This window comes from Phoca vitulina, unplaced genomic scaffold (genome assembly GCF_004348235.1).
Source record: "Phoca vitulina isolate PV1807 unplaced genomic scaffold, GSC_HSeal_1.0 scaffold16, whole genome shotgun sequence".
Taxonomy (NCBI): domain Eukaryota; kingdom Metazoa; phylum Chordata; class Mammalia; order Carnivora; family Phocidae; genus Phoca; species Phoca vitulina.
The window spans coordinates 34,150,450-34,177,365 of NW_022589719.1; the positions used below are offsets into that span (position 1 = coordinate 34,150,450).

The 26,916-nt window shown below is 57.9% G+C and overlaps 1 protein-coding gene across 3 annotated transcripts in view; it reads left to right on the forward strand.

The window, feature by feature from the left end:
- Window positions 1-25,478, forward strand: part of IGHMBP2 (immunoglobulin mu DNA binding protein 2) — a 26,046-nt gene extending 568 nt beyond the window's left edge. Inside the window, exons 2-16 of one of the 3 annotated variants that reach the window (XM_032414538.1) lie at window positions 1,794-1,963; window positions 4,332-4,515; window positions 4,744-4,841; window positions 7,016-7,179; window positions 8,467-8,667; window positions 10,369-10,516; window positions 12,971-13,145; window positions 15,475-15,657; window positions 15,972-16,090; window positions 16,606-16,700; window positions 17,622-17,745; window positions 18,588-19,472; window positions 21,696-21,868; window positions 24,345-24,545; window positions 24,888-25,478. In XM_032414538.1, coding sequence (XP_032270429.1) covers window positions 1,794-1,963; window positions 4,332-4,515; window positions 4,744-4,841; window positions 7,016-7,179; window positions 8,467-8,667; window positions 10,369-10,516; window positions 12,971-13,145; window positions 15,475-15,657; window positions 15,972-16,090; window positions 16,606-16,700; window positions 17,622-17,745; window positions 18,588-19,472; window positions 21,696-21,868; window positions 24,345-24,542 — 2,917 coding nt within the window. In that variant the 3' untranslated portion in view covers window positions 24,543-24,545; window positions 24,888-25,478. Of the gene's footprint in view, window positions 1-1,793; window positions 1,964-4,331; window positions 4,516-4,743; window positions 4,842-7,015; window positions 7,180-8,466; window positions 8,668-10,368; window positions 10,517-12,970; window positions 13,146-15,474; window positions 15,658-15,971; window positions 16,091-16,605; window positions 16,701-17,621; window positions 17,746-18,587; window positions 19,473-21,695; window positions 21,869-24,344 lie in introns of all 3 variants that reach the window. The other 2 variants (XM_032414539.1, XM_032414537.1) reach the window with 2 other exon arrangements.
- Window positions 25,479-26,916: the final 1,438 nt, after the last annotated feature.

Sequence of the window (26,916 nt, forward strand, 5' to 3'; positions counted from 1 at the left end):
GAGGTGGGCCTGGGCAGCAGTGGACCTGGGCGGGGGCAGAGAGGTGGACAGGGGATCAGGGCAGGGGGGTGGGCCTGGGCAAGAGACCTGGGCAGGGGACCTGGGCAGGGGTCTGGGTCTGGGCAGGGGGTGGGCCTGGGTCCTTGTAAATGGTGCCATTCAGCTAGGTGCACTCACGCTGTGTGTGTCCGCGCGAGCGCGGGCTCTCAGAAAGGGCCGAGCAAGTGTGGAGGAAGACCAGCTCCTCCTGGGGAGTGCGAGGCTAAGGCTGGCTTCAGGGACAGGTGGTGCCAAGCTCAGAAATGAGTGAGGTGGGTGGAGGAGCCTTCCTGGATGAGGTGTGGGGAGATGGGCACTAGAGAGAGCCCTGCTTGCTCCCTGGACGTGAATATTCATTTAGCCGAAACAGTGACCGCGAACACTTAGAGAGTTCTGTAGATGCTCTCTCTGTATGTTCGTTTCTTTAACCCTCAGCGTTCTTCTGATTCTGTGCGTGAGAAGGCCGTGACACCGAGCAGTTCAGTAACTTGCCCAAGGTGACACAGGTGGAGTCGGGTTGGAGGCTAGGCAGTCTGATTCACTGCACTGCAAACGTGGATGGGTTTGTGTGAGAGGCTTTTGATTAGAAGATTAAGGGCTTTTGCAGTCGTATCGACCTGGGTAGAACCCCAGCTCCAGGTATGGCTGTGGGACTTTGCAGGTTACATTTCTGACCTTTAGCCACCTCGCCACTTCCCACTTCACAGGTTTGGGGTGAGCACGAGATGGTCTGCTGCCAGGCGCTCAGCTCAGTACCAGAGCAGAGTGAGCACCCACGGAGAGGCAGGCAGCTCTCAGATTGAGGAGGGCCTTGTGGGTGAGCTTGCGTTGTATTCTGTGCGCAGAGGATGGTTCTCTGAGCAGTTAAGTGCAGGGGGGTGTGGGGGGGTGGGTGTTAACCTTAAAAATAAAATGGCCAGTTATTTTACTAGCAAGATGGGTTTATTCATAATGGCAGAGAATTGAAATTCCGGCCAAGAAACCTGTGGCACAAACTCTAGGTTAGAGCAACAAATGAAGGAGAGGACCTTTATTTTACGGAGAAGGAGGGCGTGGGAGGGATTGTTTTGAATGGAAGTCCATTACAGAAAGGCAGGAGTTCAGGGTGATGACCGTTGCTCACTGGATGAGTTGGAGGGGTGGTGGATTTCTTGTAGGGTATGCGATGTGCATCATTCCCTGTTGCTTGATTGAGGATTCTGTCCTGTCAGGGTCTGTAACTGACAGGGGATGGTGCAGCTCCCCCTTCTGGCCTCCCCACTCCACTTTAGTGAGGTTTTCCTTTAAGTTTCAAAGGGGAGTGGATAGGGTGGATTTCGTGGGTGCTCCCGCTTGCAGCTGGTCAGGGCAAGCCCCCGAGGTCAGGCAGTTAGGAGGCAGGAAGCTCTGTCTGGTCCAGACGATGAGGGGTGTGGCTTGAACTAGGGTTATGGTGGTGAGGACGAGAGGCAGAGTGGATTCATGCAGGTACAGATGGCGAGCGGTTGGTGGGGGCACCGACGGACTTAGTGACCCGGGAGAACCAGGGCGCAGAGTGCGAGCAGAGCTGGTAAAGAGACCAGCTCTACCTGCAGGAGGGGTGGGGGAGCGGCAGGACGCCAGGGCAGATGTGGAGGAGCCCTTTCGGGTTTTATTTAGTGCCCGTGCACAGATCTTTGTCTGCTTTTCTCTCCCTTTTACATTCGTCCTGTATGGGTGGAAGTAAAAGCTGGTAAAGCGTAAATATTGAACACTCAGTGTTGGGTGTCTTCCAGGTCTTGGCAGGAAAACATCTCTCCGAAAGAACTGCAGAGCCGAGGCGTGTGTTTGCTGAAGCTGCAGGTGTCCAGCCAGCGGACTGGGCTGTATGGGCGGCTGCTGGTCACCTTTGAGCCCAGGAGATGTGCGTCTGCCGCGGTGCTTCCCAGCAACAGCTTTACTTCGGGTCTGTGCGTTTGCGACTTCGGCATGTGTTGCATACCTCTGGTCTCCAAACTGTGACTTTTACTCTCGTGAAGACCGGCTTGCACGTGGCTAGTTGGAGAATAAAGTGTGGCAGTGAAGAACCCTTAATTAGAAATTCACCACTTACGTGGCCTTTTGGTAGCCTAGGTCTGCGTGTTCAGCCTGGCAGCCACCAGCCACAGGTGGTCCCGGAGCTCTTGACCTGTGCGCAGGACGCACCAGATTCTGAAGCTCCAGTACAAAAAAATTTAAACTATCTCCAGAGTCATTTTTTTTTGAAATCTCATACATGTTGAAATAGTATCTGTCATGTTTTGGGTTAAAATATGTTGTTATTAAGATCAATTTACTTGTTTGTTTAAAAAAATTTTTTCTTTTTAAGATTTTATTTATTTGACAGAAAGAGAGGGACCATGAGCAGGGGGGAAGGGTAGAGGGAGAAGCAGGCTCTCCGCTGAGCAGGGAGCCCAACACGGCCCGATCCCAGAACCCTGGGATCATGATCTGAGCCGAAGGCAGATGCTTAACCGACTGAGCCACCCAGGAGCCCATTAAATTTTTTTTATCACGGCTCCTAGAAAGGGTAAAACTACATGTGACTGTCCTCGTATTCGCCTTGGACCGCCGTGGTGCGGTGTGCATGGTTCTGTCTTCCCCCAGCTTCTCGTGCCCAGCACGCTTGGGGTACACTCGTGCCAGCCCTGCTGGAGAGAAGAGGCCGCCGAGCCACCCACCGGGGTGTCTGGTGTAGCCCTCAGACCTGGAGACAGCAGCATGGCTGTGCTGTACTTGCTCTAGAGAGTCTCTGCCTTGTTTTGGTGGTGACTGGTTTTGGTTTCCTATTCTGATTTCCCAAACTCTTGCCCACAGTTGTTGGGCTGGATTTGGAGACAGAGGGAATGAAGGGCCGCTGGTTGGAGTCAGGTCTCACATGTTCTTGTGGAGTGAGCTAGAGCTCATCGCCGCCTGCCCTCTGTAGATGGGGGCTGGGGGCGTTAGAGTGGCATCTTTCCGCTTCGCCGCTGGGGTCGAATGTCCGTGGGGGGGGGGTCGTAAACCCTGAAAACCAAAAGTAAAAATCTATTCAGTAGTATATTCAGTTAGCCAGCATCGTGGGGTGTGACCCCAGAGATTGATGACGGGTTCATAAACAGGAAGTCAGGAAGCGGCATTTCTGTGGAAAATCTGATGTGTCGCTGCAACTGTTGATCAGATTGAGGTGAGCTTGTTACTTTTTCTTCTGCAGAGCAGTTTTAAGGCTCAGCTTAGAAACGTCAGTTCTATGCAGGGCGCTGGTGGGGAGGTCCCAGTAGGCATGGGGTCCTCTGTGCTCAGCCCCACAGCAGGCCCTGCACACAGAACCAGACCCTGCCCCAGGAGCGTTGTTGCCGTCTGCTGCTTGTCTCTATAAAGTTGGGGAAGGAGCTTGGGCAAGAAGGACTACATTGATTGTGATACTAGAAGATTGGCTTCAGGGCTCATGGGAGGTCGCTTGGAGTTAACTTCTCTCCATTTCCTGGCTTTGCCGTCTTCTGGGTTGGCTTCCTCCTCAGGCAACACCTGATAGCAGTTCTGGCCCCGACATGCCCTCAGGTTTCTGGTCCAGCTGGACAGACGGAGGGCCTTTTCCCAGGTGCCAAGCAAAAGTCTCACTGCATCTCAGGGGCAGATTTGGTCCTGTGTTCATCCCTGAACAGTCACTGTGGCCGGGGACGTGGGACGCAGTGACTGGTTCAGGCGTAGGTTGCGTGCTCCTTCCCTGGTGTCAGGGTCACCTAGTGGATGAGTGAATCACCCAACAATTGCCATGGAAAGTGGGGAGATCTGTGCTGAGTGGGCAGCAAATGACCTCTCTCCCTCTTTCACTCATGTTCCCGTTCTGCCTGGAATGTTCTCTCCTAGATGTGCTTGTGGCCCCCACTTCGTTCAGGGCCCGTCTTGCTTACCTGTCACCACTGAGAGGAGCCTTCGCCATACACTGTTTCTAAAATGATGCCCTTGTCCCTCTCCATCTCCTCCTGGGCTTCGTCTTTCCTGAAAACCTTTAGTGCAGACGTCTGTGTCTTGTTTTTAGTCAGCCCATTGCTTAGAGCAGTGCCTGGCACAGAGTGAGTAGGCACTTTAAATGTTTTATCGACTGGCAGGTTTGCCTTAAACGGTTCGTTGATCTCAAGTCAATTTTCATATTAATTCAGGTATTGGTTAAAAAACTTTTACCGCTACTGGTTTCATTCCTAAAGAGAGCAATAGAGATAGGATATTTGAAATATGCTGGAATTTATTATATAAAATAATTCACAGCTTAACTCTGCACAGTGTTTGTGTAGCTTGAATCTTTGTTTCTCCAGGCGATATAGTGGGTCTGTATGACGAAGGGAGTCAGCTGGCCACGGGGATCCTGACCCGGATCACGCAGAGATCGGTCACGGTGGCCTTTGACGAGTCCCATGACTTCCAGCTGAGCTTGGACCGGGAGCAGGCCTACAGACTGTTAAAACTTGCCAATGATGTCACTTACAAGCGACTGAAAAAGTAAGGGTGTGACTGGGAATCACTTGCTCTTCTTCCTCAAGCACCACTCACTCACCCCGATCGCTTGTCCTGCTGGGCAGAAGAGAGCAGTTGCAATGAGTGTGGAGTCACTGGGGGGCCGCTCATGGGAGACGGCGGCTGCAGGTGGCCACACTGGGCAGGGGTTTGGGCAGGGAATCAATGTCTGGTTTTCACCAAACTCCTAATTCTCGTTTTTTCCCTTGGCAGGGCTCTGATCACCCTAAAGAAGTACCATTCTGGCCCCGCGTTCTCACTCATAGAGGTCCTCTTTGGTGGATCAACCCCCAGTCCTGCAAGTGAGATACGTAAGAACCTTTGTGTTTTCTTTTCTGATTGAAGTCACTGTGGAAACACTGAGAACAGCAGGGCCTAGGGTGTTTGAGCGAGAGTTCGAGGACGTGCAGTTAGAAGGCATCTCTTTTCGTGTCTTTTATATATTTTATATATTTCTTTGAGTGACTCACATGGACTGGACTCTCGCGTACTCAGTGCAAGGAAGCAGCTCGTTCTGTTGACTTTACAACTTTACATCTCTCAAATGTATCTATGTTCTTTTAAGATGTAAGGATGTTCTAGCTCAGTGATGTGTGGAAATAGGATGGCTGAGCACAATCTGCTTAATAGTGTTTTCGTGTTTGTTTGAAAAGTCCTAATTTGGGACACCTGAGTGGCTCATTCTGTTAAGTGGCTGTCTTCAGCTCAGGTCATGATCCCAGGGTCCTGGGATCGAGTCCCACATGGGGGGTCCTTGCTCACCGGGGAACCTGCTTCTCCCTCTCCCACTCCCCCTGCTTCTGTTCCCTGTCTCGCTGTCTCTCTCTCTCTCTCTCTGTCAAATAAATAAGTAAAATCTAAAAAAAAAACCCCAAAACAAAAAAAAACTTTCAAGTCCTAATTCTAAACACATTTGATTGTTTCTTGGCATCCTTCAAATTGAAGATCGCTTATTTCTGATGAGAAGAGTAATATAATGTGTGTTAATTGTAGAATATTTGGAAATAAAGAAGAGCGTTAGCAAGGGAAACAGAGCACTTGGGAACCTGCCATCTGGAGTTAGCCTCCCTAGTATTTGTGTGTGTTCTAGTCTTTTCCACGTAGAACACCGTGTCTTTCACATACAGACATTACGTGTGCACACACGCACCCCTTCCTTGTCTTTGCGCTTTCTCCTATCCCTCTATGGTCTTGAAGAACCCGTTTTGAGGGGAGCATGTTGTCTCCGCAAGCAGCTGCCGTGATTTGCCAATCCTCCACAATCTGACTTTGCCACTTTCCCAGCACGGCCTCAGTGAACCTTCAGTCTCTCCTGCTACCTGTGCCCACGTGATGTCGGGCCTGTGCCAACCACCCAAAGTTGTGTTAGCTTTAAACACAGGGCTGCTGGGTGGTACCTCCAGGTTCTGCACGCACTCACATTTCAGTGTTTTTTTCTGCCAAATATTTATCGAGAGGCTACTATGCGGACACTGAATTAGAAATTTATTTACTGTGTTTTTAGGGAGCTCGGTAAATTGTGGTTAGGTGGGTAGCTAAGGAAAAGGGATGCGGTGCGGAGAGCGGGGTGCGCTGGGGCTTTGGGTCAGGTGGTCTGCTGCTGCTTTTCAGCTTTGTGTCAGTCTGGCCAGGCCAGCTCAGGGCGCTGTGCCCGGGCGTTCTGCTCACTCACGGGTCGGGCGTCTCCTCGCACAGGCGCCCTGCAGAGCTGGACATGGAGCACAGAGCACAGGAGGCAGATAACTGGTCTTCATCATGGAAGATTCCGTGTTCACAAACAGGATTCCCAAATTTGCTCCTAATTCCTTTTTGTCGTTTGTTTTTGTCATTTTATGGGCACTTATAAAGGGGCAACATGGTAGAAATAAGTAACTTAATTTTTATTTTTTATTTTTTGAGAGAGTGAGAGAATGAGTGCACGTGGAGGGGAGGGGCGGCGGGGGAGAGAGAACCCTAAGCAGACTCCCCGCCGAGTGTGGAGCCCGACAGCGGGCTCGTCGATCTCACGACCCTGAGATCATGACCTGAGCCGAAATCAAGAGTCGGACGCCTAACCGGCTGAGCCACCCAGGTGCCCCTAGTAGAAATAAATAGATTCCGAGAAACATTTACTTGAGAAAGGTCTGTTATCGTGGAGCATGAGTTGGCAAACTTTTTAAAGAAGGAGATGGATCGTAAATATTTTGGGCTTCATGGGCTGCTGTAGCAGCCAGAGCGCGTCCGTGAGCGGGCGTGGCTGGGTCCCGGGGAGACCGGGCTCACGGAACAGGCAGCCGGCTGCACTGGGCCTGTGGCCCGTACTCTGCCACTTCCTGTCCCGGGAGGAACCGCTGGAAGCCCAGGCAGGTTGATTCTGTGTCGGCTGGCTGGCTCCCAGGGAGGTCCCGGAGCCCCGTGGGCGGCACTTCCCTCGGTCAGTGCCCCCTGCTGGGAGGAAGCACTGGGGGCACCGAGCGGGAGCCTAACCCTGTCGCCTCTCCCGCAGAGCCGCCGCCGTTCTGTAACACTTCCCTGGATGCCTCCCAGAAGGAAGCGGTCTCCTTCGCGCTGTCGCAGAAAGAGCTTGCCATCATCCATGGGCCTCCTGGCACTGGGAAGACCACCACCGTGGTCGAGATCATTCTGCAGGCTGTGAGGCAGGGCTTAAAGGTGGGCCCCGTCAACACGCATGAGCTCCCCGTGCCGGGCTCGCAGGCGTTCGGCTGGGTCTCAGCCTGGTCAGGAACACTCCTGCCCGTGTGCTGTGCACAGGTGACCGATCTTCTGAGACGCGGAGTGTTGTATGTTACTGTTCACTTACATTTTTAATGGCTGAGAAAGGGTCTTTTATTCCCATCTGTGTCAACATGAGTCACCATGGATTCTGAGCATGTGGAAAAATTTCAGAAAATCTTTGTTTCTGAATGTCAGATCACAGTAAGAATTAGAATAATAATGGTCAGCATTTTACCGGGTGCTTTTTACGAAACAGTTATCCTTCTGAGTGCTCTCCATGCATCACTCAGGTAATCCTCACAGAAACCCTGGGTGCTGGGGGCTGCCGGTGCCCCCTGTTTCCAGAGGACATGGAGCTAAGGGCAGAGCCCCAGTCAGGAGCAGTGGGTAGCAGGGCCAGGGTTTGAACTCAGGCAGACTCGCTCTCCAGGGCTCTTGCTCCGAGCCTCCCACTCCTCTGCGGGCAGAACCGCTGCTTCGAGCTGAAGGGAGATCTGTCGCTTGGTCACGAAACTGTCCAGTAGTTTCCCACAAACGAGTGACTTGGTGTAAGCATTTGAAAACTTGATTAAGTGATGACTCACTGGCGGGAAGCAGGTCTGGGGGTTTGATTGGATGCCTTCTCTTTGCATAAACGGCGAGAAAGAACACAGCCCTGTTCCCGCTCAGGCCCTCAGGATGTGGGGAGGGACGGCCATGGCGCCTGCTTCTGAGGCTCATGTGGGGGGGCTGTCCGCCCCGCTGCCCCTGCAGCTGTCACCTGCTTCTGATGGTGGGGCTTCGGGTTTTTCTCTCCTGATTGAAATCACTACAGAAAATAGTTTTAGGAGCAAGATTGAGCCCATCAGAAAGATTTTCCCTTGTTCCACTTTGTCAGGTGATAAAGTGATTTCACTGGTGATGAGCTGGATGCTCCAGTCCTGATAATTTCAGGGCACGCTTTAATCTTCGGGTCCTTTTTTTCCCCAGTTGCAAGTTATTTAACATTTTTGGTGCTTTGGTGACTAGGAGTTCTTAAGACCCAAGCTCCCGTAGAGTCTGCGGTAATGCGCGTCCTCTAGGCTGCGCCCAGCCTTCCTCCAGCTGTAGGTTTGCGCTCGGACATGACCACTTGTGCACACTCCGTCCTCTTTTCTTTATCCTCAAGGTTTTCCCTTTGTTTTAGTGTGAACTGAAGTGGTTAACTAAAGAAGTCACCGAATGTGAGCTTTGCTTCCGCAGGTTCTGTGCTGTGCTCCCTCTAACGTGGCCGTGGACAATCTGGTAGAGCGTCTGGCTCGGTGTAAGCGGAGAGTCCTGCGCCTCGGGCACCCTGCCCGCCTGCTGGAGTCCATTCAGCAGCATTCCCTCGACGCGGTGTTAGCGCGGAGTGACAGCGCCCAGATTGTCGCGGACATCAGGAAGGACATCGATCAGGCCTTTGTACGTAGCTCCTACCAGTGACCGCTCTGCGTGGTTTCTGATCCGCAGTCTTTCCTTGGAGTCACTTCTGTCTGTGTTCCTCTCGCTTTTCTTTGATCTCTGTCAGTTCTTTTAAGAATTTCAGGCATCGGGGAGGCTCAGTCTGTTAAGCATCTGACTCTTGATCAGCTCAGGTTTTGATCTCAGAGTTGTGGGTTTAAGCCCCACATTGGGCTCCACACTGGGCACGGAGCCTACTTAAAAAAATAAAGAATTTCAGATATCAGGACTGCCCATTAAAAAAAAGGTCTCTCCCAGTTTTATTAAGAAAAAAAGGACTACTTTTGATACAAACTTGTACTCAGCATGTAATAGGGACTCGACTGCTTTCAAAGTAGTTTCGTGAGTAGGTGAGGGATCATCTTAAAGAAGACATCTCTCTAAGTGTCCCCTAGATCTGGTCACGTTGGCTAGGTAATGTTGGCAAGAAAATAAAAAGTCAAAAACTCGTCCCAATTTTTGGTCCGTTTTACACTCCCCTGTGGGAGAGAGGCAGCGGTGATGGGTTACTTGGAGATTGGAGAGGTGTTTTATCTTGCAGTTTGGTACTTTGGAGCTCGGTGGTTCTCTGATTGACACTTCCCGTTTGTTCGCTGTCAGCTGGCCTCACGGCCTCACGGTGGTGCCCCTCCGTGTCCTGGCCCCACAGGGCGGGGGCCGCGAGTCAGCCTTCCTGTGGGCGTGGAGTAGCGGGCTGGCACTCCAGATGCCAGTGTGGGCCCAGCAGAGGTGGGGACAGGATGAGGCATGTCATTCGAGGGTAGAGGGGGTGTAGGAGTGCACACGGATGGTGTTCCCTCCACCGCAAGTGTGGATGACTCCACTTCTTGTTCCCGTTGACTCAGTGCTTTTCAGGGTCTTCTTCTCCGTAAGGGAGGCGCAGGAAGACCCTTCCGGTCAACCCTGCCACACTCCATCCTCCAAAGGAGAAATCACAGTTAGGAAGGGTGTCTTTTTTTTTTTTTTTCTTTTTTAATTTTATTTATTTATTTGACAGACACAGCGAGAGAGGGAACACAAGCAGGGGGAGTGGGAGAGGGAGAAGCAGGCTTCCCGTGGAGCAGGGAGCCCGATGCGGGGCTCGATCCCAGGACCCTGGGATCATGACCTGAGCTGAAGGCAGGTGCTTAACGACTGAGCCACCCAGGCGCCCCAGGAAGGGTGTCTTTTTTAGTATTACAGAAAGGCCTTAGGTAAGCACTTTATAGGTTGAAGAAAATTTGTTACTCTCTTGTCAAGTGTGGACTAACAGCTGAAGTGTAGCCTCTCATCTGGAAGCAGCTAGAACCCAAATCCTGGGATGGCAGGTGCTCCTTCTTGCCCAGAGCACGTGCGGTGACTGCAGGGTAGGGTGGGGTCCAATTTCTGGTTTCGTCTGAGTTACAGTTCAATCCGCTGCTCGCGTCAAGGGCCTGACTCTGCCCCCCTGCCTCTCCCTGCGCGGGTGATGCTCGCTGGAAGGCCGCAGGGGTGCCAGGAGCTTGCTTACCTGTGTGGATCTGTTGCTCCTTCGAGACAGGTTTTGGACACGTTAGTGCCTCTCGAGAGACTTCGTGAAGTGGACCAGCTGGTTATAAGCAGAAGCACTGAAAGAGCACGAAAGAGCTAAGTTGGTGCAGAGCTGTGTGCACGTATTTATGTGTTCTTGGCTTTTCTTCACAGGCGAAGAACAGGCAGACCCAGGATAAGAGAGAGAAGAGTAGTGTTTGGAGTGAAATCAAGCTGTTGAGGAAGGAGCTGAAGGAGAGGGAAGAGGCTGCGATGCTGGAGAGCCTCCTGTCAGCAGCCGTGGTGCTGGCGACAAACACAGGTGAGGGGAGCGGGTCCGTGCCCGCTGTGGTCCCCCGGAGGGGCCGGGAGGTGCTCTCCCTGCTGCAGTTGGGGGGGGGGGGGGGCGGGGGGCTTGTGTAGAGTTGTCCGGCAATAGTGGGTAGGATCCACCAGGGACTTTTCCTTGTGAGGAGGTTTTCAACAACAAACTCCGTTTGTTTCACTGATACCTAATACAGGGATATTCAGGTTTCCTCTTCTTGAGCGAGCTGCTGTCTTCAAAGAATTTGTTCATTTAATCTAACTCATTGCACGCACAGGTCTAAAGTTGTTCATATCCTCCCCTGACTGTAAAAACTATCTGTGGCATCCGTAACAACATCACTGGTTTCATTCCTGGATCAGGGATTTGGAAATCGGGTTCTCCTCCCTCCCCGGAGCTTGCTGTTCTGTTCTCTTGTTCAGTGACTTTGCTGAGCTGATTCGGAAAGGCCTGTATCGTCGCCCCGGGCGGCCTCTGAAGCCTGCCAGCTTAGGGGGCAGGAAGGAGCCCACAGAGTGCGTCCTGCTCCGGAAGCAGCACATCTGCCGGGCTTGGCCGAGGGGGCTCTGTGTGTGTGTTGGGGCGCACTTTGTACAGCTCTCAGGTCTCACTTCCTGTTGTTGCGGAGCCCGGGGTGAGCCGTCCGCGAGCGCTTGCGGCCTCCTCGAGTCTTGCACGTGCATGCACACAGCCTGGCAAGTGTGTGTGGCCCACCGGGTCCCCGGGGACAGGCTGGAGCTTTCCCAAGCCCCCATGGACATCTCGCTCCCCGACTCTTCCTTGGAAGTTTGCAGGTTACCTCTTGCTCACTCCAGCTGTTACGAGTTGCTTCAGAGACTCTGATGGTTTTGGGCAAACGCCTGGGGGAAGGGCTGTCTGCATCGGGTGAGCTCCACGTCAGGAGAAATACAGTCCTGAGAGTGGGATCTTCCGGGGAGCTGGCAGACAGCCCCAGTCATGGCATTTCTCTGGGAATGGGGCTTCAAGGGAGTTCTGCCTCCTCGCTGCGGGTTTTTCCCATGATTGCCGGCCGTTGGTTTCAAGGCTCCCACAGAACCGGGGCCGCAGGCGGGGCCTTTCCTGTAGGAACACTGCAGAGCTCTGTGTTCTGGCCCAGATTGAGCCCCTTTTTTTTTGTTGTTGGTTTTTTGAAATTATTATAAGGTTTTATTTATTTGAGAGCGAGAGAGCACAGAAGGAGAGGGAGAAGCAGACTCCCTTGCTGAGTGGAGAGCCTGATGTGGGACTCGATCCCAGGACTCTGAGATCATGACCGGAGCTGAAGGCAGACGCTTAACCGACTCAGCCACCCAGGCGCCCGGAGAGCCACGTGTTTTAAAACAAACACTCCCTGGGTTGCTACAAGCCTTTAGCTAATTACTAGAGTTCTGAGAAAGTTGATTCCGACAATGCTGCCGGTGTTCTTGTTGCTCTCGTGGAGGAAGAGGGTTTCCAGAGGTCCTTCTCCACCTGATCAAATCTTTAAATGTGGTGCTTGCTGGAAATCACAATGCAGCCTCCCCCCCAACTCGGCAAGGTCAGCTTGTGGCCTCTTAAGTCCTCCTGTCCTGTTGGATGGGGAGCTAGGATGGGTCTCCTGGACGTGCTTCTCTTTATACCGTGAGGTTGCATCCATACTCTGAACCCGCCAAGTTCTGCCTCCTCCAGCAGCTTCTCCAGCCATCCTTGCAAACCCCATCCCTCAGGGGGTTCATCAAGACACAGGTCTGAGTCTCAAAGTCATTTGTTAAAACCTCCCTTCCTGTGGCAGGCATCTTCGTACTTTGTCTGTGTTAGTACGTATGTACCGTATTAGGATTTGGTCATCGTAACGGCCCTGTGAGGTTCAGGTGGTGCCCACGTTTGTAGATGAGGAACAGGCTCGGGGTGGGTGGCCTGCCCCGGCCCACTGCTGGTTATGAGGGTTGGCGTGGGGCCCGGGTCTTGCTCACATGTGAGCTTTTGCCATGGCACGGCTGTCCCAAGAAGGAGCTGGGGCCGTGGTTTTGTGTTGTCAAGTACACGGGGGCTCTTCCCCTCCTCCCCAGATTGGTGCTCGGTTAATTGTTGTGTGCGTCCAAGAGAACATCTTACGGGGGAATTAATTAAGCTCTAGATTCAGAAAGTGGTACGGAAATAATATTTAGAAATCAGATACCCTTCCAAGGCCTTGGTCCCAGCCCCAAAGGGTGATTGATTCTGGTGATCGGGATGTTGGGGTGGCCCTTGCCTAGGAGCACACTGCCCTACACTGAAACACAGGTGGGCTGGAACAAGAGGTTTTTAATGTTCTTCCTGAGTGTTTATTCCAAGATGCATAGTTCTTACACAGTCTTAATGCCAGACTGGATTCTGAACCGACTGGCCTGTTGGTGTCTCTTTCGGTGTGGTCGCAGCCTCTAGGACGCGGCTAGCACCTTCCGTGAAGGCTTACGGTTCCGATTTCACCAGGTGCTTCTTCCGACGGCCCTCTGAAGCTGCTGCCCGACGGCCACTTCGACGTGGTGGTCATCGACGAGTGCGCCCAGGCCCTGGAAGCCAGCTGCTGGATCCCCCTGCTGAAGGCCAGGAAGTGCATCCTGGCTGGAGATCACAAGCAGCTGCCCCCCACCACGGTCTCCCACAAGTAAGAGCCCTGCCCGCGGTGCCCTTCTCCGCCCTCTCCCGCCACCCCTTCAGTCCGACCTGGGGCGTGGCAGCCAAGAAGCCCTGACGTGCCCTCTTCTGCGCGTTTCCTGCCTGTTTTATTGCATGCGCTGGTTTAGGTGTCAGGTGGGTCAGGCCGCGTGTGCCCGAGCTCGGGGGTTGTAGCCGCCATGCCCATCTCTGTAGTCTCAGCACCTGGCACCGTGCCCAGTCTGGGCCAGTTGAATGGAGTTTCCCTGGCGAGGCCAGCAGGTCGATGTGCCCGTTCCCGCCGGGTGGGGTCCGAGAGACAGTTGCTTCTGCGGGCGGGCCGACTGGCTTCTGGGTCGATCAGCTTCCGGCCTGGTGTGGAGTCTTTAGAGTCCTGACCTCTAGGCACATCCTGCCACCTAGGCCACAAGGAGCGACCCTGTAGGCTCCGATCCTACATGCTGTAGATGCAGCGGCGGTCCCTAGTGTTGTGAGCGAGCGCGGCCGCCCCCAGCCCCCTCCTCACCTCATTCCTGCTGCTCCCCTCATCCACTGCTCCGGCCACACTGGCCTCCTCTGCCCTTGCTGTCCCCGTCCGGACAGCTCCTTCCCGGACACAGGGTGGCCTTGCCGTCCTCCATTCAGTACTCTCTCAGGTGAGCCCCCTTCGTGGCCCCCCGTGACCGCCCTGTCTCAGCGCTTCTCAGTATTTCTGAGCACGCATCCCTCCCCCTCCCTCGCAGTGGTGCGTGTCAGGTGTCTGTCTGTTCCCTGGCCGTCTCAACTAGGATGTGAGTCACATGCAGCTGGGGCCAGGGCTGGCCTTGTGTCCGTTCGCCTGGGGCCGCCCACCATCCCTGAGGCAGGGCAGGCCTTCCCGCGCAGGTGGCTGTCTTCTCGTTCCGCTGCCGCCTGAGACGGTCCTCTCCTTGGCTGTGAGTGTGGACAGGTCCCAGTGGACCTCGGAACGCTCCCTTGGTGTTCTCTGACGGCCGGAAGTGGAGACACGCCAGCGCTTGTCGGGTGGAACCCCGCCAGAGGGGAGTGGGGCCCCCAGGCGGAGGGGCATTAGGTCAGGATCCCTCAGAGAATCCGGTTCCTCAGAGCGGGTGCAGTCCAGGGGGAAATGGGGGGCTACGTTTGGGAAGTTTGTCCTGGTGGGAGAACTGCCCCCCAGGGTGGGAGTCGGCGTGGATCCACGCCTCCGGACAGGAGCTCCGTGGGTGCTATTCAGCGACTTGTTCCGGGGTGCCAGGGGCACTTGAAAGAGAGCTTTGTCCTCCACAGACCTTCGTGTGGAGAGCGTTTGGATCTGTACCCTCGGGGCAGGGACGCCCCCTCCCCTGCTTGGGGACATGTGCCGGCTAGGAGGGCTAGCTCTCTGCGCGCAGTAGGGACTGGGGCCGGCAGCTGCTTCGCTCGTGTCTTTGGTGTGAGTTGTTTTCGGTAGGTGTCCGTGTCGGAAGAGGTTGACCACGAGGTCTTAGGAGCTTACAGAGCGAGGGCCCCTGAAGTACGATTAGGAACTTTCCCTCGGTTTTAGTGTCACCGACTCGGCGGGAGGTGGTGTGCCTTCCTGGGGAAGAGGAGTGCCAGGCTCGGCAGCTCACTGGCTGTGTGGCCTGGGGCTGGTCACGCCCCCCCCTGTGTCTCACTCTCCCCCTGGGGAAGTGGGAAGCACAACACGACCTCCTAAGGCTTTGTGAGGATTCAGCGAGTCAGTAGGCGTAAGGTGTGAAGACTGAGCGAACGTTAGCTGCAGTTACGATTAGCAGCGGGTTACTTGCGGCTGAAGTATGTTGGAGTTTAAGGAATTGATCTGTGATGGTTTGCTGTTGCTACTGGAACAAACTTAAACGGCATAGATTAATTGTCTGCGGTTTTGGAAGTCGGAAGTCCAAACTCTGTCTCCGTGGGCTAAAGTCAGGGTGTTGGCAGGGAAGCTCCAGGGGAGGGTTCATTTCTTAGCCTTTTCCAGCTTCTGGAGGCGCCTCACTCCTTCCCCTGGGCCCCACCTCCCTCTGTGAGCCAGCAGGCGGCGTCTTCGACCCTCCGTCTGGTCATGTCTTCTCCCCCGACCCTGACCCTCCTGCCTCCCTCTTAGAAGGACCCCTGTGATCGCATCGGCCCGGCTTAACTTCACACACACAGGTCAGGTCGCATGTTCGCAGGTTCCAGGATGAGGACACGGGCTTCTCTGGGGTGACCACACCCTTAATTTTAGGTCAGAACTTGGTGGGGGATGGGGTTCTGAGGCTTGAGTGCTGCTTTCCTGGGCCCTGGTCTCAGGCCTGCCTCGGGGACTCAGGCTCCACTTTCTGGTTGCTGTCCTGGCATAGGGCTGCCCTGGCGGGGCTGTCGCTGAGCCTGATGGAGCGGCTGGTGCAGGAGCGTGGCGCGTGCGTGGTGCGGACGCTGACGGTGCAGTACCGCATGCACGAGGCCATCATGCGCTGGGCCTCGGACGCCCTGTACCATGGGCAGCTCACGGCCCACCCTTCCGTGGCCGGGCACCTGCTGCGGTGAGTGACTCGGTTCTGCCCTGCCTGGCCTGCCCTGAGTCCCTCGGGTCACCCGAACCATGTTCAGGAGAGATGTAGAGTCCAAGTCACCTCTGAGGCTGGTTTTCAGGGGGGGAGAGGGGCCTTGCTCTTGCACTTGGGGTGCCCAGTGTCTGATGTTCTTCACGCCCCTCGTATTCCCAGTGGAGCAGCCCGTTCTCCCGTGGGAAGAGCCCATGCCCAAGGGGGTGACAGGAGACGTGAGTTCTGTGGTTAGGACCTTAGCTCCGCTTTATTGCCCTGGCCTCACGAGTTCAGTCTTCCTCTGTGTGCAGGGACCTCCCAGGAGTGGCTGCCACGGAGGAGACCGGCATCCCCCTGCTGCTTGTGGACACGGCCGGCTGCGGGCTGTTTGAACTGGAAGAGGAGGACGACCAGTCTAAGGGGAACCCTGGTGAGCTTGCTTGGACGGGGCCAGCTTCCTTGCTTACACAGACCCTGAGCTCCTCTTCGTAGAAACCAGAGTGTCTGCAGTTGCCCACCTTGGAGGAGCTGAGCGAGGGGGGAGAAGAGGGGAGGTGGGAGCCCGTCCCCGATGAGCTGGGGGGTTCGAGCCAGACGGGAGCACTTGCAGCGCCCTTCTCAGCGGGCAGCACTGGTTCGGGGGGAGGAGTAGGCCTGGGAGCGTGAGGTGGCCCAGCTCTGCCTGCTCAGCCTTCGGTGAGATCCTTGCTCACCCACGGTACCAGCCTGCTGGGCCGCACACTCAGCACTGTGGAGGTAAACTGAGGCTCAGCTGCGTGGCCTGTGTCTTCGTTGTCTAGATCTGCAACCCTGCGGCTCAGGGCATTACCCCAGGCACGGTGTAAGAGGTGCTTGTGGAATCGGGCGGAGGGCTGAGGAGCTAGCATGAATGACGGGGGTCAGCGCGGGGTGACCTGGACTCACAGCCTGCTTGCTGCCCTCCAGGTGAGGTGCGTCTCGTCAGTCTGCACATCCAGGCTCTGGTGGACGCTGGTGTCCAAGCGAGTGACATCGCCATCATTACGCCATACAACCTCCAGGTGCGAGGGGCCACTTTGTGTGCCGGGGCGCAGTCACCCACAAATGCCACTTAGTGTCTCTGTGACTGTAAACTCCAGGTGGAATCGACCACTTCACGACTGGATCCGGGGCTCACATGACATCAGCAAGTGTCTCTGTCCGTCCGTCCCTTGTACTTGCTGTGCCACACCCCTGCCCCATCCTGATGTCAGCCAGCTTCCCCGCTTGGCTTCGTTTTCTGGACAGCTGCCGGGTGGCCCTGGCTGTTTTGGGCTGGCGCCATCCTTACAGGGCTGCCCTGGGGACCGCTGGTCCCTTCACGGCATCTCCCACAGGGTCTCAGCTTTGGTCTTACGAGTCTGGCTCAAGTCCCCATCTCTGAGCTGGTTGCTGTGGCCAGAGCAGGGTCCTTGCCCATCTCTGGGCAGGAGGGCCGGCTCTGCTTCCTGGGCTGAGCGTGGGATGGGCAGTTTCTTGAAGGAAGATCGGGGTGCTACCTGTTACCTGGAGGAGGGGTGGAGGCTGGGCCAGCGGGAGCAACCATCACCTGCTCCTTTCTTTTCGGGGTTTCTCGCGTTTTCTCTCTCGGTGCCTACGTGCTTATCGGTAAAGCCTGTCTTTCTTGGTGGGAAAATGCAGCTGCAGCAAAGTATCATGAGGTCTGTGGATCGGCTGCCACCCCTTCCTGGTTCACAGCCATCACCCAAAGGGGCGTCCGAGGCAGGTGGCTTGTCACGAGCCAGAAGAAACGACATGATGTCAGTGCTGGGCTGTGGGGCCACGTCTGACCTGTTGAGGTGCTGCTTTGTGTGTTCACTGAGCTGTCAGGCGGTGGTCGTGGCTGTTCTGCGGTGTGAGGCCCTCTGCTGAGTCCAAGGGCAGAGTGTCAAGGCTGCCCTGGCCTGAGCTGAGCTGAGGACCGGCCTTACTTGGTGTTCCAGGTGGACCTGCTCAGGCAGAGCCTTGCCCACAGGCACCCCGAGCTTGAAATTAAGTCCGTCGATGGCTTCCAAGGCCGAGAGAAGGAGGCTGTGGTCCTGTCCTTCGTCAGATCCAATAGGAAAGGTACGTGGGGCTCAGCAGAGTCCTCTGGGGCGGCACAGAGGGCAGACTGCGGTTCTGCTAGGGGCTGTGCCGGGCGGTGCGAGTGCGGCCTCTGTGAACTCGCCGTCGGGCTGGAGGCAGGCGAGAGAGCGGGCAGGGAGTGGGGGGCAGTGGGGCCCTGACGGAGCCCGCTCGGGGCCAGTGCCGCAGGGGGCAGGAGTGGTCCCTGGGCTGCTGCAGGGTGGGGCCCGGTGCTCCTGGCAGAGGGGACAGAGCGAGAGGTCGACAGCACGGGCGTGCGGCCGCGCCCTCGGGGACCGCCTGGACACCCTGCCCAGGCCGGGGAGGCCCCTGAAGCACAGAGCTTGGTTTTTGGCCTCAAGGTGCAGTTAGCCTCAGGGCCTGGCTTTTATACTGCTCCGGTGTGTGGCCGCTCCTTTTGGTGGTGTACCCAGAAGCAGCTTGTCTGGGCTTTGTAAGGCGCCTTCAGTGGGAGGCTGAGGACGGATGAGAGAGTTGGGAGGGGGTGGCAGGGAGCTAGGGTACTGCAGCGTCCCTCACGCTTTCCCCGCTGCCGGCTGCGGTTACTCTCTGGGCTGGGCTGAGGGAGGAGGTCGTACTTGGAGATGAGCAGTGGTTTGGTAGCTGCCATGTGCCGGCCACGTGTGGTGGAGGCGGATTGGGAGGCCCTGGGCGGACTGTAGGACGCCTGCGCGGGCGGCGGTGTGGGGGCGGGCTGGTGGCCGGTGGAGGAGGGCTGTTTGGTGATCCCCTTGGTGATCCTCACTGCTCGGGTGCAAGAGTCCGTTTTCCATTCCTCAGTCTTGGGTCCGCTCTGCCACTCACCCCTGGCTCATTCCTAGGCGAAGTGGGCTTCCTTGCCGAGGACCGGCGGATCAATGTTGCTGTCACCCGCGCGCGGCGCCACGTGGCGGTCGTGTGTGATTCTCACACCGTTAGCAAGCACACCTTCTTGAAGACCCTGGTGGATCACTTCACGGAGCACGGGGAAGTGCGCACGGCCTTTGAGTATCTTGACGACATCATCCCTGAAAACTACTCCCATGAGAGTTCCCAGGGCCACGGCCGAGCTGGCGCGAAGCCCCACGGCTCTGCGGCGTTGGCCAGGAAGCCTCCTGGGGGCCGGCCGCGGGAGGGGGCCCAGGAGGCCAGAGCAGCTGAGGGGCTGGAGCGGAGGAGGCCGGGTGGGAAGCCCTCGGGCCCTGAGGTCCCTTCTCAGCCCAGGCTCAACGGAGGCAGCCCAGAGGGAGCAGGGAGCGGAGACCGTGCAGAACACTTCAGGGCCAAGATCGCCGAGTTTGTGGCGAGTGAGAAAACTCAGTTGGAGTTTCCTGCTTCCCTGAACTCCCACGACAGGATGTGGATCCACCAGATAGCCGAAGAGCATGGGCTGAGGCATGACAGCACCGGGGAAGGGAAGAAGAGGTTCATCACCATAAGCAAGAGAGCCCCGCCCGCCCCGCCAGCCCTACAGCCTCCAGCAGGGGCCGGCAGCCAAGCCCCTGTCAGGCCCACGGCCCCCAGCCCCACACAGAGCAAGCCCCCTCTTGGGGAGCAGAGCAGTCAGGACCCCCTGAATCTGAAGGCCCTGCACCTGGAAAGGCTGCAGAGGGAGAAGAGCAGGCAGGAGCGGCCAGCCAAGGAGGGGCCGGCCAAGGACGGGCAGCAGGCCTCGCGCTCCGGGCCGCGCACGTTACCAGAGAAGAAGAAGAAGAAAGAAGCAAAAGGTAAGGGGGTTCATCTAGTGGGAATACAGGCCTGGTGTCCCCTTAACTGGGGTGTTTGCCCCACCTGAAGCCCGCTTGTCACCCTCAAAAAGGTTCAGGGCTTCTTGGTGCTACTGCCCTGATTCTGCATCTTGCGCCTTGGTTTGGTGTGAGCTCCTTGAGGGCAGTGATTGGTCACGGTGACCTTGGCGTCCCCAGGTCCTCAGGCAGGGCCTGGCAGGTAGAAGGCCCTTGGGGTGCACTTACTGCAGGGGAAGAGCCTGGAAGAGGAGACGAGGACAGTGGACAGGAGCCTGCGGGCAATCGCAGACCTCCGTGCTGGGCTTCATCCGTGTTCCGCTGGGACCCGAGTGGGCTCGCAGGTCGGCTGGCCCACGTCCCGGCTCCCATCCTGGCGGCAGCGGCTGCGCGCTCGTGTGCTCCGTGGGGCTCTCTGCTCTGCCCCCCGTCCCGCACTGTGATTGAGCATCCACGGGCACTGAGCTTGAAGACCTGGATTTTCTGGAGGCCTCTGGGTAACCTCTTACTCCAGCTGTCGTTGCTCTCCGAGGAGGACCACACAGCCAGGCGCGTCCTCTTTCTCTCGTTGAGTTCCTGTGAGCAAAGCTGCGCGGGCATGACTCCTGGTCTTAGAAAGCAGCTTCAGGGCCCTGAGGCTGTAGCTGATTCATTATGTGGGGTTTAGTGAGTAGCTCCCACGTGCCCAGCTTTGTGCTGGGGAGTAAGATCACCCCTGCTCTCCAGGGCGGATGTAGAGGCAGAGGGAAGAAATGTCACGTGCCTTTCTAAACCACACCGAGAGGAGGTTAGTACCGTGAAGGGCAGGTGCTGGGACACTGACGGGAGGACCTGGCCTGCCTTCTGGGGGTGTGTGGTGTGTTCACTTGAGGACAGAGGGTCCTGGGGAGACTTCGCCCTGTTTAGGCGATGGTAGCATCGCTCGGTTTTGAAGTGTTTATTCAAGCAGCTACCTTCAGAACTCATCTTGCCCCTCAGGCTCCGAACATGACCTGTCCAGTTGGTCCCCAGACTCTGCCGAGGTCCCCGCCCTTGGGAAGCAGAGCCAGTCTGAGCAGGCTCCTGGGGCCATGGCTGGAGGCCCCTCAGGGAAGGGTACCACTGGATGCCTCAAGGGCTGCCTGCCACTCAGGAGGGTTGGGGGAACCACAGGTGCTGTGGGATAAGTGGTCAGGACTCTGTGAGGTCTCATTTCTGGGTTGGGGCCTGAACACTGTGCCTGGTCCCTGCGTCCTGTTTCCTGAAGACGCCGGCGAGCAGCGAGCACCTTGGCAGGCCTTGTGCGAGCCTCCTGGTACCGCTCCTGGGCCTCAGCACGTCTGTCCCTCCCCTGCCTCGGGGCCCATGTGAGTGCAGCAGAGCCTAGCAGCTCTGCAGCCCGTCTGGGGGGCGGGCTAGGGGCACCTCCCCATTTGCAGGGGACCGTGCAGAGTCGCACCTGCATGGAGGGACCGGCGTGGCCGTGGCCAACTGAGGCGCCTGCAGGCCAGTGGGGCTGAGCTCACGGTTGCCCCTGGGTCCCCACCATGGCCCACCATCCTGGCCCGGGTGCCTGGCTCTGCGGCATGCCGAGTGTGAAGAATTAACTCAGGGAAAACGCACGCCGGCACGTCTTGTCTGTGCCCGTGCCCCAGGTCGTTGGCGACAGCCGCCTGGCGGATGCCTTCCCGGTGTTCCCCGCGCGTCCACGCACAGGTGTTTGGGGTACACATGTGTGTTTCACAGAACTGCACTTATACGTGATCTCGTGTTTTTCTTCCGCCTGTGAGCATTTTCTGATAACTTCGAAAGATTTCTACATACCTGGTCAGGAGCGCTGAGGTCCCCTAACATTGTGATCTGCGAATACGCCGTGGTTCGTCCAAATACGCTGTCGTTTCCCCGGTACGGTTAACGTCGTAAGGAACATCGTCGTGTTTAGATGTTCTGTTGATGAAAGAGGATGGGCTCTTCAGGGGCACTTTCCATGCACCGCCAGCCCCTTCTAGGAGGTCCGCATGCGGCCCACACCTCCCGGCAGGGACCGGTTATTAGCTCGCTGAAGGAGGGCCGCTCTAGGCTGGACAGACACCGAGCATGACTGAGGGTCATCTGCCTGTTCACTGCGAACTGAAATCGGGAAGCTGGGCGCGGCAGCTCGGTGGGGCAGCCGTGAGTCCGGCGTCTGTGCTCTTCCCTGTTTGAGTGGCCCTTTTCTTCCGCTAGGACACGCGGCTGTAGATCTGCCTGGTGAGGAGGACTTCGAGGCCCTGGTCGCGGCCGCCATCAAGGCTGATAACACGTGCAGCCTCGCTAAGTGCACGGCCAGCGTCGTGACCGTGGGCCAGCTCTGTCTGCACTGCGGCCGCCGCTTCTGCCTCAGCCACCACCTGCCCGAGGTACGGCGGCCCCTCCCGGGGTTCAGACGGCGGTGGGGGGCGGTGTCTGCAGGGCTCTGGGCAGATTGCTCCTCACACCAGTGGTGCCTGGCCGCGAGCACTGGGCATTCCGGACGGACACAGACCCCTGCTTTGTTTTGAATGCATCCGGGTGTGAGGAAGTAAAACGTCATACTTGCCAGGTTGCAACCAAGTTGGTGGGAATTCTGGGCAGAGAGCATTTTGTTCCAGTGTCTTTGGGGTCCGTCAGTGATTAGCCTAGGGGAGGTGGGAGGTGGGGCCTCTGGCCTGCGGTCTGAAATGGGCTGGGTGCCCATTTTCGTTCATTTCTTGAGCCCATTTGGATGGGAATCTCCTCTGCCAGGCATGGGGAGCTGGGGGCCAGAGCAGGCTTCATCTCTGCCCCAAGGGGGCGAGGACCTGTGGGACCTGGGCATGAGGCCACGTCTGGTGCCACGTGCTGACCATGGTGAGGGAGGACCCAGTGCTGAGCTGGCGGCGGGGGTGGGGGCTGGGCTGGGGAGGGCATGTGTGAAGGCCCCGGGGGGGGTGCCTTCGTGCAGCTGGGAGCAGAGCAGGAGGCAGGGTGATGGCGTGGAGGCTGGGAAGCCTGCGCCCTGAGCAGTCGAGCCCTGGGGGTTCAGCACCACCATGTTGCCGGGGCCCTGCCTGCAGCGCAGGGACGGCTCAGGGCGAGGCTGGGAGGTCCTGGGGTGGGTCGTGAAGAGCGCGGAGCGGCGGGCTTGGGCCCTGAACGGGTTGTGGGTCATGATGGAGAGGGGAAGGAGGACCCGGAGGGGCCCGTGGGTTTCTGGTTTGGGCCGATGGGACGTGGCAGTGGGGCTCTCGGAGGAGGGCGGGAGGGGCAGGTGTGGGGAGGGCGTGTGGTCCCTGGGGTGTCGCCGTCCTGGACGAGCTGCACGGGGCTGCTGGTCGTGCCCACTCTGGGTCAGCGGGTGGGGCTGCTTGCCAAAGGGAGCTCTGCCACCTCTTAGCCTAGAGGGGCCTCCTCCCGGGCAGGGGCTCCTCTCCCTCCCCCTTGCACGCGTGCACACACTTTCCCCTCCTGACACACGCCCGTGTGTGCACAGTTTGTATTCGTGCCCGTTGACAAAGCGTGTGGTGTTCTGGAACGCTGTTTATCTAGGACGTTTAGACGTCGTCAGGTGCGAGGTTTGGGCGAGCAGCTGGCGTTACCGGCGCGGCCTGTGGGTCCCTGGTGCGGGGCGGAGGGAGGTGCCACACCCTGGGCGGCTCCCGCTGCAGGAGCAGCTCCCGGCCCCTGGGAGCACATGTTCCCCATGTGGCCGGAAGTGCCGCGGGGAGCACCAGCACCGTGTCCCGTCTGACGAGAGGGCAGGGCCACAAGTCCCCTGCTCAGAGACGTTCTGTGGGCTGAGGCTCTGCAGAAATGGCAAGGGCTGGGCGGCGGGGACTGGGCCGCAAGCACCAGCCCTGTCACCTGCCCCTCTTGCGACATGGGCAAACGAACTCAGCCTCAGCCCGAGCCGCTCTCCCCACACGTGCAGTGAGCAGTGTGCCTCAGTCCGAGCCCCCTGACCTGGGTGCGGCGAGGAGTGGGGGACACTGGGTGTGGAATCCTGGGCCATGTGGAGAGGTTGGCGCCACCCGGCTGTCTCTGGGAGAGCTGTGGCAGGCAGCCTGTGGGCCTGGGGCCGCCCAGAAGGGGCGAGGGTGAGGACACCCCGTGTGGGGAGGACAGGCACTGCGCGGGTGGCCGGCCGCAGGGGTCTCGGTGAGCTGCGCACAGGGCTGGGGGCGCCGATGAGTGAGGTCCAAACTGGGTCCCACCTGGCAGTTCCCAAGGGAACACCCTTGGTCTGTGCGGCGGGTTAGCACGGGCTTTCTAGACAGAACCCGGGACACACACTGGTTGTAGTGCCGGGCACTGGGCAGGCTCGGAGGGTTTCCTTCCGTCTTTCTTCCTGTCCTTTCAAAAACGGAAGGAGTTACGTGAGAGCTACCTGGAAACACGGGGGGCACTTCATCGGGTCGGGCTCGTTGCGGAGCTCCCACCACAGGCCTAGCGTCGGGGGCAGATTGAAGAGCGCAGCTTTTGGCCCAGAGGGGACAGTGGTTGTACTTGGGCCGCGTGCTCACGGAAGGGCAGCGTGGCTGCAGGGCACGTCGCCAACGTGTTGATGTTCAGACGCCGCTGCCGGGGGCCCTGGGTGTGTGCACGTCACCCCCCGTCAGGGAGGGTGTGGGGATCTGGCCCTGCACCACCATGTGCGCGGAGGACGGTTCGGGCTGAGCTGAGGGCAGGGGTGTGGTTGCGCCCTCGTGCCCCCCACCCCGGCAGCCTGCTGGTGAGGACCGGGTCCGGCTGCAGGAGGAGTAGGGAGCCCCTCCAAGACCTCGTGCTGGGGCTTCATGGTCCCCGAGCTCTGCGATGGGCAGCATTGCAGGGCCTTTGTCCCCGTTTGGCTCGGCACTGACTGCTGTGTCCCCCCAGATCCATGGCTGTGGGGAGAGGGCTCGTGCCCACGCCCGGCAGAGAATCAGCCGGGAAGGAGTCCTCTACGCCGGCAGTGGGACCAAGGACAGGTCCCTGGACCCAGCCAAGAGGGCCCAGCTCCAGAGGAGGCTGGGTAAGAAGCTGGATGAGCTGACCAGCCAGAGGAAGAGTAAACGGAATGAGAAGGAGAAGTGACGGGTGAGCTCCTCACACGCAGCTCCAGAGCTTCTGTCTGAAAAAAACCTGTGAGGGCGAGCAGGGCTGCTTTCTGCTTTCCTGTAGCTGCTCCCCGTGACGGTGTGCAGCCTGGCCCGCCTGCCTGTACCAGCGCCGGCTGGGGCACGGTGTCTGTGGGAGGAAGGGGGAGGTTTTGGACCCTGGAGATGAGCTCTTCTAACCTGACAGCTCTTGGGGGAGGGTGCCTGGGGCATGCGGTCATTGCCACGTGGCCCTCTCTCTGGGCTTGGTGTGGGTCGGTCCGGGCAGGTCCCGTCCCTCTTCTGCCCTGGACCATTTCCCGGTCTCTTCCTTCCTTCCCAGTCAGAACTGAAATCCCACCATCTGAACCTTGGGGGGTGTTGCTGTGAGGGTCTCCCTCAGACTGCCCCAGCCCAGTGCCCCCTCAAGCTTCGTACAAGGAAATTCCCACCGTTGGGGGCCGGCCAGCTTTCAGGCCACCAGAAGGAGGGAGAGCACCTGAAAAGTCAGATCACGCGTCTGAGAACGCCGGGTGCCTCTCCCGTGTGTCCCCACGCAGCTGACTTCACCGAGGCCGGTTTCCGTCTGTGCCCTGTTCCCTGCCGGCTGCGGTGACTCGTCCTGGTCGTGCAGGGCAGCAGACACAGCTCAGGCTGCTCCTGCTCAGTCTGGAGGTGCCCCCGAGGTGCATGGCCCGAGCGAGCCCTTCGCGGGTGGCGGTCGCAGGAAAGAGCTGTCGCAGGGCAGCGGCGCGGCCGACACAAAGCTGAGCCCTCCCACAGGTGTTCTCCAGCGTTCTCTGCCGGCTGCTGTAGTGGGGAGAACCTCAGGCGGATGTCGCAGTTTAGTCTCAGAGTTTTGTTTGTTTAAGCGGGGTATAAATTAAAGAGTAAAATAAAGATCTATGCACACCGCCCGTAGTGTGGTTATGTGTCTACGGTGAACGCGCTTCCCCCTTCCTGCTCCCTGTCCCTTTCCTGGAGTGTCCTGGGGCTCAGGGCGAGCCCATGTTTGCTCCGAGCGCTGGGCATCCGGAAGGTGCTGGCAGCACTCGGAGCAAGGAGGTGGGCGTGCAGGGCCCCTGTGGGGGCCTTGTCCCTGTTCACAGATGCCAGAGGGGAGGAAAAAAATCCTTGGCTTTTCTACCAGTTAGAAGGAAAGTGTGAAATCGGGAAGGCTGGAGTTGTAAGCTGGTACAAACCAGCCTGCCTCTGTGGAGAGGTGCTGGGAGCGAGGCTGCTGCCCCAGGAAGAAAGAGGCAGGCGGCACAGACGGCGCCCCCCTGGGGGCTGCCTCCCCCTCACGTCCACGGCCCCGGGTCTGACCACCCGCTCTCGGCCGACTTGGAATGTCCTCTGCCCTCCCCCCCGCCACCAGACCCCTTCACACAGACCTTGCACCTGCTGACCCTAAACGCCATTCGTGTCCCTGTGACCGCAGCCTCCCTGACCAGGCATTCAAGACGTCTGTGTTGTCCTGGGGCGCCTGGGTGGCTCAGTCAGTTGGGCGTCTGCCTTCGGCTCAGGTCATGATCCCGGGGTCCTGGGATCGAGCCCCCATCGGGCTCCCTGCTCAGCGGGGAGTCTGCTTCCCCTCTGCCTGCCGCTCCACCTGCTTGTGTTTTCTCTCTCCATCTGACAAATAAAATCCTTAACAAAAAAAGAAAAGAAAAGATGTCTGTGTTGTCCTTAGGAGCCTCCCCTGTCTTATCCTTCTGCAGCTGGCCCCCAAGTGCCGTTCATTCTGCACGTTTGTTGACTGTGTCTTCGGCTCCAGGCCCACGCACTTGGACCGCTCTGCTTTCGCAGCGCTGGGCCACCCTCTCCCAGGGACAGCCCGTTCCCCTTACCAGCGCAGATGTCCTCTCTGCCACCGTGGCCCCCCACCTTCCCCTTACATGGACGCCTTCCTTGCTCCTGTCAGCTGGCTCTAGGACTGAATTGTGCAGGAAGGGGAGGTGGTGGGGACCCCACGGCAGTGTGTGTTTGAGGGCCACACGCAGTCCACTGGTTCATGTCGGCGCCGGGGGTCCTGCTGCCTGCAGGAACCACGCAGAGCGTCCCGATGGCCAGCTGCCGTTCTCACTGCCCCCAGCAACCTGTGGCTGGTGGTAAACAAGGTCGCGAGGTGGTGAGATCTGTGCACACAAAGCAGTGACTCACCACTGTTGAGGGACACAGTGGCAGCCGTCTTGCATGCTGAGCTTGCTTGCTTTTTCTCCCTGTCTTTGTGGTAATAAGCTCTGATCCTCTGGTCACAGCAAGGCCTGGTTCAGGGATGGGCCAGAGTCCAAACAGGGCCCATCAAGGTTCTAGCCTGGGGTCCACACACAGATGCTGATATAAAGATGTTGTCTCTTTTTACTGAGAGT